The sequence below is a fragment of the Solanum stenotomum genome, chromosome 1 (genome assembly GCF_019186545.1).
Source record: "Solanum stenotomum isolate F172 chromosome 1, ASM1918654v1, whole genome shotgun sequence".
In the NCBI taxonomy this organism is placed as follows: domain Eukaryota; kingdom Viridiplantae; phylum Streptophyta; class Magnoliopsida; order Solanales; family Solanaceae; genus Solanum; species Solanum stenotomum.
The window spans coordinates 99,098,709-99,117,188 of NC_064282.1; the positions used below are offsets into that span (position 1 = coordinate 99,098,709).

The 18,480-nt window shown below is 34.8% G+C and overlaps 3 protein-coding genes across 3 annotated transcripts; 2 read left to right on the plus strand and 1 right to left on the minus strand.

Moving 5' to 3' along the window:
• The first annotated feature begins 591 nt into the window (after positions 1–591).
• On the plus strand, positions 592–1,290 carry LOC125860353 (uncharacterized). Its single transcript, XM_049540297.1, has one exon. The coding sequence runs from the start codon at positions 592–594 to the stop codon at positions 1,288–1,290; it is 699 nt and encodes a 232-aa protein (XP_049396254.1).
• An 8,382-nt stretch (positions 1,291–9,672) lies between these two features.
• LOC125874448 (early nodulin-like protein 1) lies at positions 9,673–11,096 on the minus strand. The gene is made up of 2 exons (XM_049555346.1): positions 10,814–11,096; positions 9,673–10,311 (listed from the first exon to the last, which is right to left on the minus strand). The coding sequence occupies exons 1-2, from the start codon at positions 11,016–11,018 to the stop codon at positions 9,851–9,853; spliced, it is 666 nt and encodes a 221-aa protein (XP_049411303.1). The 5' UTR covers positions 11,019–11,096; the 3' UTR covers positions 9,673–9,850.
• Positions 11,097–12,706: 1,610 nt separating this feature from the next.
• LOC125853270 (rab GTPase-activating protein 22) lies at positions 12,707–18,461 on the plus strand. The gene is made up of 11 exons (XM_049532938.1): positions 12,707–13,139; positions 14,505–14,600; positions 14,757–14,860; positions 15,375–15,622; positions 16,092–16,214; positions 16,655–16,743; positions 17,114–17,219; positions 17,324–17,421; positions 17,500–17,760; positions 17,874–17,957; positions 18,137–18,461. The coding sequence occupies exons 1-11, from the start codon at positions 13,050–13,052 to the stop codon at positions 18,155–18,157; spliced, it is 1,320 nt and encodes a 439-aa protein (XP_049388895.1). The 5' UTR covers positions 12,707–13,049; the 3' UTR covers positions 18,158–18,461.
• The last annotated feature ends 19 nt before the right edge of the window (positions 18,462–18,480 follow it).

The window sequence follows — 18,480 nt, forward strand, 5'->3', positions numbered from 1 at the left end:
GCAAACTAGGATTCCATTTTCTCAGAGTAGTACCATAATGGATGATATTTTTGACTTGGTGCATATGGATGTCTGGGGTCCATACAAAGTCACTACTAACAATGGTATGAGATACTTTCTCACCCTAGTTGATGATAAGTCTAGGTGGACTTGGACTTTCTTACTTAGTTTGAAGTCTGATGTAATTGTTGTATTGAAACATTTTTTGACAATGATAAAGAATCAGTTTGGAAAATGTGTTAAGGTGTTCAGGTTTGATAATGGAGGTGAATTTTTGAATTCCGGCTGTTGTGAATTATTTGTGTCTCTTGGGATCATTCATCAGAAATCATGCCCACACACTCCACAACAAAATGGAGTTGCAGAAAGGAAGCATAGACATTTATTAGAGACTGCCAGGGCAATCAAATTCCAAAGAAATTTGCCAAATAGGTTTCGGGAGAGTGTATAGAAGCTGCAACCTATATTATCAATAGGATCCCATTGTCTATTCTGAAAAACAAGTCACCATATGAAGTATTTTCTGGTAAACAACCTTCCTTGTTACACCTCAGGGTGATAGGTTGTCTTGTTTTTGCTACAAACTTAAACATGAATGATAAATTTGCCCCAAAGGCAAGAAAAGTTGTGTTGCTTGGATATGCTATTAGTCAAAAGGGATATAAGCTATTGGATATTGAATACAAAATACATTTTGTCAGCAGAGATGTCAAGTTTCATGAGGATGTGTTCCCCTTTCAAACTTCAGGTTTAGGACAAGACAAAGATCAAGGTGTTTCATTGTCTCATTCACGTATGGAAGATTGTGAGCTTACACCTTGTGTTGTATTCAGAAATACAGTGGATGGCCCTGCAACTGTAACTCAACATGCTGTTGTCACCGACTCTTCTTGTCACGGTTCAGCCATTGAATCTCAAGATCAGGTACCCTTGGTTTCTTCTCCTGAACCAAGCATTTTAACAACTCAGTTACCTGTTGCTACCAGAAGATCCAATAGACTTGCAAAGCCCCTAATCTGGCATACAAATTACATTCTATCAAAGAACAAAGCTGCAGGTTATTGCTCCTATCCTATTACATATGTGCTGGACTACCAAAGCATCACATCTGCCTACAGAAGTTTTGTCACCAAATTTTCACAAGAGAAGGAACATGCTTCTTATCATGAGGCTATACAAGATCCTAGATGGATTACAGCTATGCAAAGTGAGATACAAACATTAGAAGACAATCATACATGGGAGATTACTACCCTACCTAAGGATAAGAGGGTAATAGGGTGCAAATGAGTATACAAGATCAAATACAGGGCAGATGGAGAAGTTGATAGGTTCAAAACAAGGTTGGTAGCCAAGGGTTACAATTAAAAGGAAGGCTTGGACTATCAGGAAACTTTTTCTCCTGTTGTAAAAATGGTGACTGTTAGATCAGTCATAGCCTTAGCAGCTGCACAACATTGGCAGATACACCAAATTGATGTATTCAATGCTTTTCTTCAAGGAGATCTGACTGAAGAAGTTTACATGGATTTACCCTTGAGATTTGTCCATCAAAATGGGAAGGGGACAATGACAGTATGCAAGCTTACAAAGTCACTTTATGGACTTAAACAGGCCAGCAGACAGTGGAATATCAAACTGACCACAACATTAGCCAACTCAGACTTCTAGCATAGTCATTATGACTATTCTTTGTTCACAAAACATCAAGAAAAAAGGTTAATGATGGTGCTTGTTTATGTTGATGACCTATTGATCACAAGCAATGACCACAAGTTGATCTTGGAAACAAAGAAGACTCTTCAAGACAACTTTAAGATTAAAGATCTAGGTGAGTTGAGATACTTCTTAGGAATTGAATTTGCTAGAAACAATAATGGGATCCTTATGCATCAAAGAAAGTATTGCCTTGAATGATTTCAGATATGGGGTTATCTAGTTCAAAGCCTATAGGTTCTCCTGTTGAGTTGAATCAGAAGCTCACAACTGCAGAATTTGATTTACATTTCCCTCATACTGATGAGCAGGATAAGTTGTTGAGTGAGCCTGAAATTTATCAGAGATTGGTTGGGAGATTGCTTTATTTGACAATGACAAGGCCAGACATTGTATTTGCAGTGCAACTACTAAGTCAATTTATGCACAGCCCCAAGACATCCCATGTGAATGCAGCATTAAGGGTGGTGAGATATGTTAAACAATCACCAGTAATAAAAAAACCTAGAATATGAATTATTTTGAAAAAAGAAAAAGGAATTTTGTATAAGAATTTGTTTTAAAAAAAAAGTTAGCAAAAAGGTAGTTTATAAAAGGAAAAAAAGAACAGGGAGAAAAAAAATTGAAATAAAAAGCTAGAAAAAAGCTGGATTTTAAAATAAAAGTACTGCTCTCGGTGGGAATCGAACCTGGATAAAGAGCAATATTACAACCTTGAGGACCCGAAATCAACCACCATACCAACTAAACCATTTGTTTATTGGGTGCTCACCTTTTATTTTATACGACACTGTCTTAATTTCTATATAAGTATATATAATCGATACGAGGTTAATGGGTGCTTCAGCACCCGAAATGGTCCATGTGGGTCCTCCCCTGAATGATGATGATTCTGAACAAAAAGTGAGTGGAAATCAAGAATCTGGAGGAGTTGAAAACGCCGAAGAGGAGTTTCATTTGGATTTAGCGATTATGATATCTTTGTTGGATTCGAAGATATCTTGTCAAAGTGAATCAACTGACAAACACATATTGTATGTAAAAAGTTCATTTCCACTTCACAGTCAAATTTTCCATCCGAATAAAGTTGTGGAGAGGTTTATTTAGAATTCTAGAAGCCCTTAGATATTTCAAGAAGACAATAGAATGTCCTTAGATTATGTAGAATTTTTTAGAGAGGAACCAAAGTGTAAATAGTTTAGGGACTTGTAAAGTAATTTTAAATTACACTTTAGCTCTTAGGTTGTAGTATAAATAAATGCGTCATTCATTTGAAACAAGGCATCACTCAAGTGTAAAGCTTTCTTCCAAGTAATACAAAGCGGGCTTACTTGAGCTTGTTTGTGAAGCTTTCTTCCAAGTAATACAAAGCGGGCTTACTTGAGCTTGTTTGTGAGTAAGTTGTCAAGTGCCGCACGGAACATTAGTAAGACTTTAAGTCCGTGATATGAAGTTCTCTAGGAACGAAAAATCAGTAACACTCAAAGAAACACGAAAATCGCAAGGGGATAATCCGAAGATGGGTAATCATATGGAAAGACAGGTCTTTGATCTTTGCATGATACTGTGGGGGAGAGGATAGTATGATTTTACCTAGCAGTTAGGACCAAAAACTATTACTCTTTCAAATTTGGTTTGTTTTTCTCTACTTGGTTATACTGAATGTCTTGTGATACTAGTTTTTCCAAGTTTTATATTGAATTATATATAGCAGGTATGGATTTGTGACCAAATTTGGCTGTGCTGAGCTTCTATGAAGCATATATCTGGTTGATCATCTAATGAAATACTTTTTGATTCCTTTTCTATCCTTTATTTTAGGATAAAAAGTCATTCTTTGTGAAACGACGGACTAGAAAACGAGGTAGGGCAAACTAATTGGAAGGTAGTGAGCAGAAGCATGTTATTCCAACTGTCAAAAAATCTTGTTCGTGCTGTTGAGTCCTACGTATGTTCTAATGACTAATACATGTGTGGGAATGAGAATTATGTGTTTCTTTGTATGGTCTTAAAGACTAGTGAGTTAGCTTTTGAGTTTGAGTTAGACCAAAGATTCAATTTTTATCGTCTTTATGATCTGTTTTTTCAATTTGAAATGCTGAGTGACTTTAGGGTCATACTGGAGTAGCTGTCTGAGTTGAGTTAGTGAATAGAATGGAGGAATCAGATTATAGTTATTTAAAGCAAGGAGCGAAGGTTGCATTGCAACATTCACTAGAGTTAGAAAAACCATGTTTTGGTTATTTAACAAACATCAAGTTGGTTAACTTGTTCTGCCCTGTTACATTTTTCTCTCATCTTTATATATAATAATGTGATGATTATTATTATTGTGTCATTGATACAAAGAACGATATGAACGGAGATTGTCGATCTTTTGCAAATTTTATCAGCCTTTATGGCCATGATTGTGATTATTTGAATTAAATGATGATGCCGTAGTGTTTGTAGCATCAAGATGTTCGCCTCCCAATTGTCCTAGTGCACCCTTCTTGATTTTCTCCCTTTTCACGATTTCTTCATCAATTGTCAGAATGACGGCTTTTGTTCCATCTAGACGGGTTACAACATCTTCATGGACCTTCATGCATGTGTTCATCCACTTTCACGATATCAATTTCCTCAGAGGCTTTCTTCTTAGTGTTGAGTTTGTGTATATATATTACTTAGGTGTTAGCGTATGATAATACGTTTAAGGTTGTTATAACTTGACTCTTAGGCCAAGTTGTCATTGATTGCATTCCAAAACACTCATTTTTATTCATGTTTCTCACGCATGTCATGCTGACTGATCAAATGTTCATACCATGAATTTTTAGCCTCATGAATTGTTTCAAGCGAATAGGTTCACTTAAAAAATTTGCATGTGAGACAAAACTTGTTGTCAATTGAATAGGTTCACTATCTCCGACTTGTTGAGATGTTCTGAACTCCTACGTCATAGGTAAGACTAATTTAGGCCCATTACTAAAACTCAATGGACTACTTTTTAAGTGAGGCCAAAAGTTCGAGACCAATCCTATTCGGGGCGATTCTTGCAGAACACCCTTTGAAAGTTGTAGTAAGGCTGGTTCTTCTAAAATGGACTTGTTTGTTGGCCCATGCCCCTAGGTGTAACAAAGGCCCAACCCACCAAAATATATGAATTTGTGGTAAAATTAGTCTTAATGTTGTAGCTTTTACACTTTACAAATAGATTAAACGTGTTATTAACATCTGCAAGATTTTAATTTCCTTAATTGATGTTCATGTAATACTTGTTGGTTTATTTACGCGTAATCCTTTTGATTATTTCAATTTTGTTGTTCATTTATATATATCTAAGTAGGTCAACTAATCTCATTAGTATTTTCCAAGTCAAATATGAGCTAGGATTAAGGAACTAAAAAAATGAAAAAAAAAGAGAAAGTGCTGGTGATTTGATTTATTACGACTTCGAGTACACACACAAAAAAAAACTAATCAAGCATATACATTCGTATATATTCAAATGAATTCTTTTTAATACGTAGCAAATGGAGTGGTGGTCGGTTTCTGTACCGTATCCTGAGTCAGTTGGGCGAACCTTTGTAAAGCCCGGCAAGAATCATTTAGAAAAAGTAAGGAGTCGTATGAAGCGTCAGTATGCAGATGGAATGAATTCTAAGAAAGAGGAAAAAGAATCCATTAGGAGAAATTGTTCAACAAAGTGAAAGAGAAGAGGGAGTGAATGTTGTATTGGGAGTCAATGATAACAGTGGCAGATCCAGGATTTTACGATTATGGGTGCTCACTATTTTTAACATAATCTTATATCAATCAAAGAGCGTAATTTTGAGCTAAAATTCCTCAACAAGGGTGGATTTTTTTTTATCAATTCAATGCAATAGTCAATCAGATTGATTCAAGAAAAAAAGAACAGACCAGACCATCGTAATTACCAAAAAAGCAAACCAACGAGAGGGAGAATTTTTTTCCTTTTGAATTGGAGAACTGAAATGAACGCGCTAGAACAAATTATCTTTCTCCTTCCCTTTTCATTTTTCCTAATTAGATTGATGAGGAAGAAAGAGTTAATAGACATAGAAGATCACGACTGTTTATATTTCCGGGAGACTAAGTTGCATAAATAGACATGAGCAGTGACCGATTCAAGATTTGAAGATCATGGTTACTTTTTAAGTTATCAATCATAAAATATAAATGTACAAATTTAATACTTGTCAAAACAAAGACAATTATATTTGAATATGATAGCGGAAAAAAATTAATAAAAAAACCTAGAATATGAATTATTTTGAAAAAAGAAAAAGGAATTTTGTATAAGAATTTGTTTTTAAAAAAAAGTTAGCAAAAAGGTAGTTTATGAAAGGAAAAAAAGAACAGGGAGAAAAAAAGTTGAAATAAAAAGCTAGAAAGAAGCTGGATTTTAAAATAAAAATATTGCTCTCGGTGGGAATCGAACCTGGACAAAGAGCAATATTACAACCTTTAGGATCCGAAATCAACCACCACACCAACTAAACCATTTGTTTATTGGGTGCTCGCCTTTTATTTTATACAATACTGTCTTAATTTCTGTATAAGTATATATAATCGATATGAGGTTAATGGGTGCTCGAGCACCCGAAATGGTCCATGTGGGTCCTCCCCTGAATGATGATGATTCTGAACAAAAAGCGAGTGGAAATCAAGAATCTGGAGGAGTTGAAAATGCAGAAGAGGAGTTTCATTTGGATTTAACGATTATGATATCTTTGTTGGATTCGAAGATATCTTGTCAAAGTGAATCAATTGACAAACACATATTGTATGTAAATAGTTCATTTCCACTTCACAAGTCAAATTTTGCATCCGAATAGAGTTGTGGAGAGGTTTATTTAGAATTCTAGAAGCCCTTAAATATTTCAAGAAGACAATAGAATGTCCTTAGATTATGTAGAATTTTTTAGAGAGGAACCAAAGTGTAAATAGTTTAGGGACTTGTAAAGTAATTTTAAATTACACTTTAGTCCTTAAGTTGTAGTATAAATAAATGTGTCATTCATTTGAAACAAGGCATCATTCAAGTGTAAAGCTTTCTTCCAAGTAATACAAAGCGGGCTTACTTGAGCTTATTCGTGAGTAAGTTGTCAAGTGCCACACGGAATATTAGTAAGACTCTAAGTCAGTGATATGAGGTTCTCTAGGAACGAAAAATTAGTAAGACTCTAAATCCGTGATAGGAAGTTCTCCGGGAACGATATGGATGACAAGATCTCTAAATCCGTGATATGAAGTTCTCCGGAAACGAAATTAGTAAGACTCTAAGTCTGTGATATGAAGTTCTCCAGAAACGATATGGATGACAAGATCTCTAAATCCGTGATATGAAATTTAGCATAATTTTTATTAAGTTTGATAAAAAAAAAGGAAAAAAAAGTTTATAAAAAGAAATTCATTTTTTTCATTAAGTAACTTTCACATATAGCCACTTAAAAATAGGCTAATTACTCTCCATAGCTATAGTTTGATAATTACAATTCGTACCTACATGTTATAGGGAAAGCCACTTTAAAATTGCCTAATTACTCTCCATAGCTATAGTTTGATAATTACAATTCGTACCTACATGTTATAGAGAGGAGAGAGGCGAGAGAGACCAGGAGAGAGAGGAGAGAGGCGAGCGAAACCGGGAGAGAGCGGAGAGAGGCGAGCTAGAGAGGGCAAAAAGTGGGAGAAAGGTGAATTATATATATATATCAATTAGATAATTGTATATTATACATATGTATTTGTATATATGGCAAGCGAAATTTCATTATGATCCATCACCAAGTGGTGAAAACAGAGGTGATGACAAGATCGTGTTGGGTTTTAGCAAGGTTTGAATGGAAAATAAGAAGAGGAAAAATGGAAAAGTGGGGAACCAATTTTGGAGGGAAAATGAAAAATCATTGCAAAAGTGCAAATGAAAAGTCATTTCTCCCATATTGGTAGAAGAAAGGAAATTGTTGTCCTTATATTAGGAAACACTTCCTTTAGTTCTTAAAAGGTTAAGAAGAAGGTGCCCCTCGCGCCGTCGTCACTCGGCCTCGGATTTGATTGATAATATTTTTGGACAAAATTTATTTAATCAATCTTGCTAATCTATCAATCCTGTTAATCTTTTCTCTTATAAATTAATTCAGAATGTTAGTTAAATAACATAATTAATTTGGCGCAACATAATTTATTTGAAATTTGCGTGCAACGGTAATAACGATCTGAATGGACCTGTTCCTTCTGAAAAGTCGTTACTTTTCCCAAAAGACACAACCTTCTGGAAAAAATGGGTCTGAACAAACGCGTTCCTTGCTGCAAATGACTATAAACAAGAGGTCTTTTTTGTTTTTTCAAACACTGAATTTTTTTTCTCTTTGCATACATTTTCTAACATAAACAAAATTGTCGATCAACTGAGTGTGTGTGCTATTGTTGTTGTTCTTGCGTTCGCTGAAGTTATTGAAGTTTGAGGTACCGCTACTTCTCTAACAGGTTAATCCGTTTTATCTTGGGAGAAATTAATCTGTAACCTTGGGTACAGTGAGGGATTAAATTTCTTAAGGAAACACAATGATTTCTGTGGACTCGGATTAAAAGCATTCTGTCTATTTCATCTTATTTCTGTTTCTTTTTTACTAACTGAATACAAGAGATAACAGATCGTACACAACGCATAGTAGTTTGGTTCATAGTCTTCATATATATACCAGTAGCGAAATTTCATTATGATCCATCACCAATGCAGGTTTTGCATCACTACATTTCATGATTATGTGATAGAGCTTAATACATCTTATTTTGGTTTCTTATTCTTATTACTTGTCCTTTGCCATCAGGTCTTGATTACAGAAAATCCCAAGTCCTGTTCACATTTTCTTAGCAATGTTTGTGGTCAGTCTCTCCTACTTGCCTCTCCNGGTCTTTTTCGTTTTTTCAAACACTGAATTTTTTTTCTCTCTGCATACATTTTCTAACATAAACAAAATTGTCGATCGACTGAGTGTGTGTGCTCTTGTTGTTGTTCTTGAGTTCACTGAAGTTATTGAAGTTTGAGGTACCGCTACTTCTCTAACAGGTTAATCCGTTTTATTTTGGGAGAAATTAATCTGTAACCTTGGGTACAATGAGGGATTAAATTTCTTAAGGAAACACAATGGTTTCTGTGGACTCGGATTAAAAGCATTCTGTCTATTTCATCTTATTTCTGTTTCTTTTTTACTAACTGAATACAAGAGATAACAGATCGTACACAACGCATAGTAGTTTGGTTCATAGTCTTCATATATATACCAGTAGCGAAATTTCATTATGATCCATCACCAATGCAGGTTTTGCATCACTACATTTCATGATTATGTGATAGAGCTTAATACATCTTATTTTGGTTTCTTATTCTTATTACTTGTCCTTTGCCATGAGGTCTTGATTACAGAAAATCCCAAGTCCTGTTCACATTTTCTTACCAATGTTTGTGGTCAGTCTCTCCTACTTGCTTCTCCTGTTGTTTCACACCTTCATTCCCCGCTAATATCGTTCTTTTTTGGCTGGTACAGGTTGCCGATTCTGCACAACACAATGAGAATGGTGAAAAAAGTTGAGCTAGGAAAGAATTTTTGAGGAGCGTAGTCTGATGATAGAAATTTAGTTTGTGCACTACAATTATATGCTTTAAAATTATACTATATTAGATATTCTCTTCGTGAAAACATGTTTCTTGCATCAAGAGTTCTGGTGATATCCCCAGTTAAATATGTAGAATGTTGTTTTGGTGTAGGTTCATTCATCAATATGAGCATCAGATTTCTCAAAAATAAGAACTAGTCAACTTGGCTCGTGTACGCAGACCTTACCTACCTCGTGAAGGTAGAGAATCTGTTTCTGAAAGACCCACGGTATTTCTCTTCTATATCCACACAAGTGTATTTCTCTTTTCATTTTTGTACATTCAGAGTCTATACACAAACATTCAGTTTATTTATTTTTCATCACATAATAACCAATACAAATCAATACACCCTTTTACTCTCAGCTACATTCACTGAGAACAAAGCAGGAAAATCATGAAACATAAAACCCAAAAAATGAAAACAATCAAAACAAAACAATTACAAACAAGTCAATCAACTCTTTATCAGAATCCCAACAGTATAGATGATCCAACAAAAGCTGCAGCAGAGCCAACAAAGCTCATGACGATCGATGAAGCACCATTCTTCGGAGGAGAAGGAGGTGATGATTCTTGAGAAGGTGCTGGAGTTGGGTTGGTCTCACCTGAGTCAGATGGTGGTGATGGTGCCTCCTCACCAGACGGGGCCGGAGACGGAGGAACTTCATCTACTGATGGGGAAGGAGGGGGAGAAGAAGCTGTTTGGTTGTGGTGACTTCTATCAGCCATGACTACAAGGTACAACTTTTCATTCTTGACACAGTTGTCATGAACACCACTAATGAAGTAGTATGGACCAGAGTGGTTAAACTTAACCACACTGTGTCCATCACTATACTTCTCAATAGGAGAAGCAGTGTTGCAATTGTCAAAATCTGCCTTGTTTACAAGAAGCACTGAGTCTTTATCAGCAGAGTAGTGAAAAGCTGCCAAAAAAAGAAGAAGGTATCAGAAGTCAGAATCAAATTAAACTTATACATTGTCTAGAGTGAGGTGAATCCACGATCTAGAGTTAGTGGATTCTGAACGAATACGAGAATATATCCTTATAAGTACTATAGGTTTAATCGAACCCTATATTTTTTACATGAAAGATTGAGCCGTCATGATTCATGAACTTGAAGTATAGTGAGTATAGTGGTAGAGCTTTAAGATTGAACCATCATGAATCATGGATTTGACTCTTAGAGTTCTTTTTATATGTATATGTAGTTTGAGCCAAAACTAATGTATTAAAATGAATTTGTAGGACCGTATTAGATCCGCTTCTGACTCAGAGAGATCAATTTTGAAAACAGGACGAGAATAAGAGACACTCCCTAAACAAATATGTGATCTTTTCACAAATAGTCGATCAGATTTACTGTTTATTTTTTCTATACATAGACTAATATAAAGGACAAAATTGAAATGAATATATAAACTTACATAAAGTGTCACCAATTTGGAATCTACTCCTCTCAGCCCATTGATTGTAATTATTAGCATTGGCATCCATAGGGACACTCCAATCTCCAGAGCCTCCAATTTTAAACTCATAACAACTGGCATTTTGTAACAACATCAAAATATTGACCAAGCCAAAAATATAAAAAACTTTTCTATTTGATCTTGAACTTGTTATTTGAGCCATTGGAAAAAAAAATAAAGAACACAAAAAATAAAATAAAATAAATGTTAGATGAAATGAAAACTATATGGTTGATGAGAATATAGAATGAAAGTGTGGGATATTTGTAGGTGCAAATTTGGATGAACTTTACAAGCTGTGTCAGTGAAGCTTTTGTTTCTTTTAGTTATTCTTATTCACCTTTAGATTTCTTAACTACTATGACAAAGCATAAAGCCAAAGAGAGGAACTTGTTGTTTTTGAGTACTTTTTAGTAAACTTATTTTTGGGATTATTCTTTTCTTCAACATTATCAAGAATTTTTTCAAGTCTTGTGTGTTGAGTTGAGGAATCCTTTTCCTTTTTCTTTGTTTTTTCTGTTGGTATTCGTATTGAGGCCCTGATTAATCTGGATTCATGCAATGTAAAATCTATATAAAGGAGAAATACAAGTTTTTTTTATATCCCAAATTCAAATCCGATTTTTTATTCTAGTATTCACATTGAGGTTTCGATTAATCTGAATTAATGCCGTGTAAAATCTATTTAAAAGGGAAACACTCATTAGTAGGTTTTTCATATTCAAGATTCAAATTCGAGTTAGAAGTGAAGGAATTTTTTTACCTTTTTTTTCTGTCTATTTGTATTGAGGTTTCGATTAATCCGAATTCATGTTGTGTAAAATCCATTTAAAGGAAAAAGCACTCGTTAGCAAGATTTTTCATATTCATAATTCAAATTTGAGATTTTTGATTAAAAATGAAGAAACTTTATTTATTCCAATACAATCTTTAACGATGAATCTACGAAAATCACAAATCTCTTTTATCATACATGATAAATTTTTACACAAAAGTGGAAAAAGAAGGTGGAGTATATAGGTAAACGGAGTATTTTTGTGATAAAAGGTTGTGTTTGGTATTAAGAGTAATAGAGAAACTAATATTTTCAACAACGAAAAGGAAAATATTAACTTAAGCTTGTATATCTAATGTTGACTGCTACATATTGTTGACCAAAAGTCCTAATGATTTTGGACCAAATGTGAGGTGGACTATTTCAAACCCTAGTTCCAATCACAAAAATAGCGTTTACTAGTCACATTTTTATCGTACTTTTAAGGAACAATTATTATCATGAAATTCGATTACAAAAGTTGAAAATGCCTATTCATAAATCTTTTCCTTTCAAACATTGCTTGGTATAAAATTGAGTCGACTTGAAACTCGACTCTTTAACTCATTTGGATTGGCTGGATTTTGATTTGATCCATCTTGATGTGAGTGAAATTTGATTAAAATTCAATAAAATGAAAATTATACTTATAATCGTGCTTTGTCTGTTATGAAATTATCAATATACAAGAGTTAAATAACAAATTCTATTTGTACAAACCAACAAATTAAAATTTCATCGAAATTCTATTCGATTGAGCTCAATTAGAAAAAACTAACACACTCGAGTCGTGTAATAATTACTTTAAAATTAGTAAATTACATCTATTAAGCTCAACTATTAATGTGTCAATTTAATAATTGACACAAAATCTTAATGATTTATGACCAAAAATATGGTTGACCATTTCTAAACTTACCAAGTCAAATGAACAAATCCACGACACTATTATTTTCTGCAAAAAAACATCAATATTTCCAACACACGCGCCGCCGTCAGCGCGTCAAAAAATGTCTCAATAAACAAACAGCCTTCTGATTTTCTATTTTTTTCTCGCTGGATCCCACGTCTTCCTCGCTAGCTCTGAGTGTGAAAATGTCACCGCCAATACTCAAAACTGTAAAACACCATACTTTCCAAAAAAAGAAAAAAAAAGTTTAGCCAAGCATATGTAAATTAGGAAAAAGATCACTTTTTTATGTTGATTTTTGTGTGTTTCTTGAATTTCTGTCAAATGGGTAGCTGGGAAAACAAGTTTTATGATCTGGGGTTGTCCCATTTTTGTTTTTCTTTTTGAAAATCTGATCTGGGTTCTTGAGCTGCAGCTGTTGGGTTCAAAGATTGTTTTTTTTTTTTGTTTGGTTTGAGGAGTTTTCAAGAATGTGGAGGGACCCTGGAGCTCCTGCTGATTCTTTCTACCAGGTTCGCCCTGAATGTACAAATGTTCCCAAAACAAGATTCAGAATCAAGGTTAGTTTTTTTCAATTTTGTATGGTAAGGGGTATTGTATTACATTTTGTATTTTTTAATAGATTTTTGGTATGAGCTTATATGAAGAAGTTGGGATTCCAACTTGTTTGGGATTGAGGCGTAGTTGTTGTGTGTTAGAAGCTTTTCTGGGAAAACTAGTGATATGAATGAATGAGGTAGTCTATTGTCTTTATGTTGTGGGATGCATTGAGATGATTGAAAAGATCATGTGTTTTATTGAGATGAAGATGTTTAGCTGTCAGACCTTATACTTGGGTTCTATAGCATCAGCCAAATCAAATGATCGGCGGCTGCCAATGTCTCTCATGGTAACAAAAATGTAGAACCAAATATCCATTGGAAGTAATAAAGACTTCATAGTAGAACATAGATGTTTTGCTTGCGGTTTGCTCCTCAGAATTTGATAGTGGCACAAAGCCTTATTGTTTGAAACTTTTTTCGGTTTGCATTCCAATTTTAGTAGTTGGGACTGGAACTTGGTCCAAGATTACCTGGTTTTAAGTTGGGGAAGGTGGATGTTCACCTGAATTTCCTTTTACATGTTTCATAAGTTGTACTTGCAGATTAAACTACACTTTCCGTCCCAATTTAAGTGTCTTAGTTTGGTTAGGCACACAGTTTAAGAAAAAAGAGAGACTTTTGAATTTTGTGGTCTTAAATTAAAGATTTGTATAGTCTTTTAAATCTTGTGGTTTTAAACTTGTCGTGTAGAATATTGGAATTGGAAATCTCGCTAAATATAGAAAGAGACTCTTTTTGGGACAAATCAAAATGGGAAGTAAGACACTTAAATTGGGACGGAGGGAGTATATGTTATCCTGTTCCTTCAATCTGGACAAATAATCTTTACTCTTAGACTCTTCTCACTCTTTAACCTGGCAAATCAGTAAATTCAATTGGATGACATTTCTGGGTTTTAAACTCATGAGGCTGGTGTGCAACATTTAATGAGTAACTCTGCATGATGATTAGCACAGAACATATCTCCTTCTTTGTTCCATAATGTGCGTGGTACATGTGGTGTGAACTAGTTTGAGCTATATCTTAAGTCTGAACTATGGGAATCTAGTGTAGAGTATATACAAGTCCTCACTTGTGTCACATCTGATGCGTGCAGACCTTGGCAGATGCCGCCTTTTTATCGTGAAAAGAATTGAATTTTTCATTTATCTGTTTATATCACAAATAAGAATTCAAAAACACTATCTACGTTATCAATCTTATAATAATGTTCAGAAGTAGTTCCTACATTTCCCTTGAATAAGTTGAACTCCTTACTAAAAATCCCCTATCTCCTGTATCTGTGTTGCCGGATATATATTATCTATTGATCTACTTATTCAGGCTGGGAAAACCTTAAGTGCAAGGAAATGGCGTGCTGCATTTACATCAGAAGGTTATCTTGATATTGGCAAAACACTGAGTCGAGTTTATCGTGGGGTAAGTTTGACTTATTGATGTCAAAATTTTTGAAGGATTACGATACTCTTTTCAGTTTTTGTGGTACTGATTCAATGAATATCCATTACACATAAATTCCTGAAAAGATGATTAGCATAGAAGTCTGCTAACCATCAAATTTCTATGACATAATAGGGGATTCATCCATCAATGAGAGGTGAAGTTTGGGAATTTTTATTGGGTTGTTATGATCCAAAGAGCACATTTGAAGAACGAGAGCACATACGACAACGGAGGAGGTAATTTACTTTCTTTATTACCTAAGTTTGGAAAACATATATAGCACTTGAATTTTTCCATTTTACAACACTTGATAATTGCAAGTTCATCACTTGACTTCAGTAGGGTAGCATGGTATTTTATTTTATTTATACTGTTGGAGGTGACCTGAAAATTGTTTTCAGCTGAAAACGGCTCCATATAGGATCATTGGTGACAGAATTAAAAAACCAGTAGCTCATCAAAATGGTTTAAACTCTGTACGTAGACGTTACCAAATTTGACAAGTTCATTACAGCTAGGAGATTGTTATTCATCATAAGAATACACATTGCTACATCATCACTACTAATGGCAAGAGAAATGTTTGGGAATGAGGCTTAGCTGATCATCGTTCATTGATATAATTTGGCTCAAATTATCTTCACATGTAAAATGAGGATAATTTTACCATTCCTGAGTATAAACTAACACTGATCCATAAGCAATTTCCATACCCTATTGTTGACCTGGATTTCTGTTGTGTACGCTCAGGGTCCAGTATGCTGTACTGAAAGAAGAATGCCGCACGATGTTTCCCATGATTGGAAGTGGTAGTTTTATTACTGCCCCTGTAATTACGGAAAACGGTGACCCTATTGTAGATCCTATTACTCTCCAAGAGGCACAAGCAGCAAAAGAATTAAATTCAGGTGGTCAACAAAACAGTAATCCTGGATGTGAAATGGTAAAGGAGCATGACAAAAGAATAATCCAGTGGAAACTCTCATTACACCAGATAGGTTGGTTATCTATATAGATTGCATTGCTAAACAACAACTTGTTGTAATGTTTTCTTTCTCTAAAAAGTGTTTACCTAGTACCTACCGACATATTTCTGTTGGCAAATCAAGTACTCCCTCCATTGCAATTTATGTGACGCTCTTTCCATTTTAGTCATTCCCGAAAAGAATGACATGTTCCATATTTAGTAACAACCATTTCAATCTTTGTATTTTACTCTTAATGAAATGATTTATAGCCCAAATTTTCTATGACTTATTTGAAATGACAAGTTTCAAAAGTCCCCTTTTCTCTTAAACTCCATGCCTAGTCAAATACTTTCACATAAATTGGGATGGAGGGAGTAGTAATTTAACTTTGGATGCATCACATGTTTATCCCATTCTCTTCAAAATCACTTGTCAGTACTCTTTCTTTTCAGGTTGTTTATCTAGTAACCATTCAGTTTGGTTTATGTGTTTATGCTAGGACTCGATGTTGTTCGGACGGACAGGACACTTGTCTTTTATGAGAAACAGAAGAATCTATCCAAACTTTGGGATATTCTGTCTGTTTATGCTTGGTTTGACAAAGATATCAATTATTGTCAAGGTGGGTTGTCATATTATCTTCTTGATATGAAATTGTGTACATTATAGCTTCTCTTTGATCCGATAACTGAACCTTATGGTCCGGTCCTTCCTTGGATACTGCGCATAGCAAGAACTTTGTTCCCCGTGCTGCCCTTTTTTAGCTTCTTTGATCCGGTCAAATGCATGCATATTTGTTGATTTATAATTTAAAAAAGGTGAAACCATTTTCCTCAGCAAATTGTGTGTGATATCATCAGCATTATTTATGTCAAGTTATCAGCGCATAGAATCGGAAATCTTTCCAACTAACCGAAAGAGAAATGGAAAAAAAGGAACAAAAGAAACAGCATTCCTTCCATTTTCTTTGTCATGCATTAGAGTCTCCTTATGTTATTTTGTTTCTACAGTTGTTTATCCTTTTTCTCTATTGAATATTAAGCTCTTGACAATGCTGAGCAGGAATGAGCGATCTCTGTTCTCCTATGATTCTTCTTCTTGATGATGAAGCCGATGCATTTTGGTGCTTTGAACGCCTAATGAGGAGACTGGTATATATTAACATTTCTTTACTCTTATACAAACTGTTTCATCATTCTAATGTTGTGAATCATATTTTTGAAATGCCTTAGCTTCTCATAATTCAATCAGCAATAGATGTTGTCTGCATTGTATTGTACTGTACTGTACGATTAGGACAATTCCGTCACCCTTTCCAGTTGAAGGGAAGTATTATTATGAGATTAGGAAAATTAGTCATGAATCAAATAGAAGAAGAATTTCCCTTTCCTTATCAAGGAAGAATGTTGTACTTCAATAGCTATATTTTCGATTTGCAGCTTCTATTATTGGTGTTACTGTATGGATTATGCTTTTTGCAGTTCTCGTGACTAATATCAACTGTTGTGTGAAATTTTAAAGAGAGGAAATTTCAGATGCACCGAGAGGTCTGTCGGAGTAGAGGCACAGCTGAGTAATCTAGCTTCAGTAACACAAGTTATTGATCCTAAACTTCATCACCATTTAGGTATGATCTTTCCCCTTTAATCTATACACACCGAGTCCAGTAAAGGAACAATTTATCGTCTTATTTCTTCGTGAAATGAATATCGTTCTGATCACGTCTCACAGAGACGTTAGGTGGAGGTGATTACCTATTTGCTATCCGGATGCTCATGGTTTTGTTTCGTCGAGAATTCTCTTTTGCTGATTCATTATATCTTTGGGAGGTAGGATTTCTCTCCTGAATACTCACTTTTCTTAGTCTCTAAATTTTGAACTTCTCGGTTATCACCTTTTTGCAATAGATGATGTGGGCCTTGGAATACGATCCCGACTTGTTTCTTATGTATGAAGACCCTGACTTAGCTGCTGCAAAATCTGAAGGATCTAAAGGAAGACCAAAATCGACACGCCAGTGTGGGAAGTTTGAGAGAGAAAATCTGAAAAATCGAAGCAAAGGTGCTGAAGCTCCCCTCCCAATTTCCGTTTTCCTAGTAGCCAGTGTCCTTAAAGACAAGAGCACAAAGTTGCTTACAGAAGCTAAAGGACTAGATGACGTTGTTCAGGTTGGTTTCAAACGTACATAAATTTAAACATTATTTTGATCTCCAAGTTCCAACTCAAATAGTAAGAGAAATCTTTCGAATCGTATTGTAATAATATATTTGAACTATAACAGATACTGAATGACATGACCGGAAACCTGGACGCGAAAAAGGCTTGCACTAGTGCAATGAAACTTCACAAGCAATATCTTAAAAAGGTAATGTACATCTAACTCAGATGCAACACTACAAGTACTACTCTCTCCCGTCCTGATAACTCATTACTCCTGCTAAAATTCGTTCCAATAATACTTGTCGTTTTAGAAAATCAAAATGATATCCTTGCTACTCAAATATGTTGTGAATTTCACTTTCTAACGATGATTGCTTAAAACAGGCAGCCAATGCCAACAGGTAACAAAACACAAAAGCCAAAGTAAGCGCGCTACGCAATTCAATAAGCCATGGAGCTAATGTGAAATGAAGCTTGTGATGGTATTTCCCCAGTTCAATGTTGAAACAATATTGCTACAGGGTAAGAATGCTATCTCGATTTTCGATACTAATTCAGATATTTTTGGCTATGTTGAGGAAGAGTTACTGTTTTCGAATACATTACTATGGCTTGATTTTGTTGAAGCCAATGCATATTTCCATTTGTCATCCACCAGCTCCAATTTGGGAGTCTTTTTGTATACTAAGACACTCTTCAATAGGTTGTACACATTTTCTTTTCCTTAG

Excerpts from the sequence above, each read along its gene's own strand:
- LOC125860353 (XM_049540297.1), top strand. The coding sequence starts at position 592 with ATGAATGATAAATTTGCCCCAAAGGCAAGAAAAGTTGTGTTGCTTGGA.
- LOC125874448 (XM_049555346.1), bottom strand. The coding sequence starts at position 11,018 with ATGGCTCAAATAACAAGTTCAAGATCAAATAGAAAAGTTTTTTATATT. Across the intron at positions 10,312-10,813 it reads CCAAATTGGTGACACTTTAT|CTTTTCACTACTCTGCTGAT; the intron begins GTAAGTTTATAT and ends TTTTTTTGGCAG.
- LOC125853270 (XM_049532938.1), top strand. The coding sequence starts at position 13,050 with ATGTGGAGGGACCCTGGAGCTCCTGCTGATTCTTTCTACCAGGTTCGC. Across the intron at positions 14,861-15,374 it reads CACATACGACAACGGAGGAG|GGTCCAGTATGCTGTACTGA; the intron begins GTAATTTACTTT and ends GTGTACGCTCAG. Across the intron at positions 17,422-17,499 it reads ATTCATTATATCTTTGGGAG|ATGATGTGGGCCTTGGAATA; the intron begins GTAGGATTTCTC and ends TTTTTGCAATAG.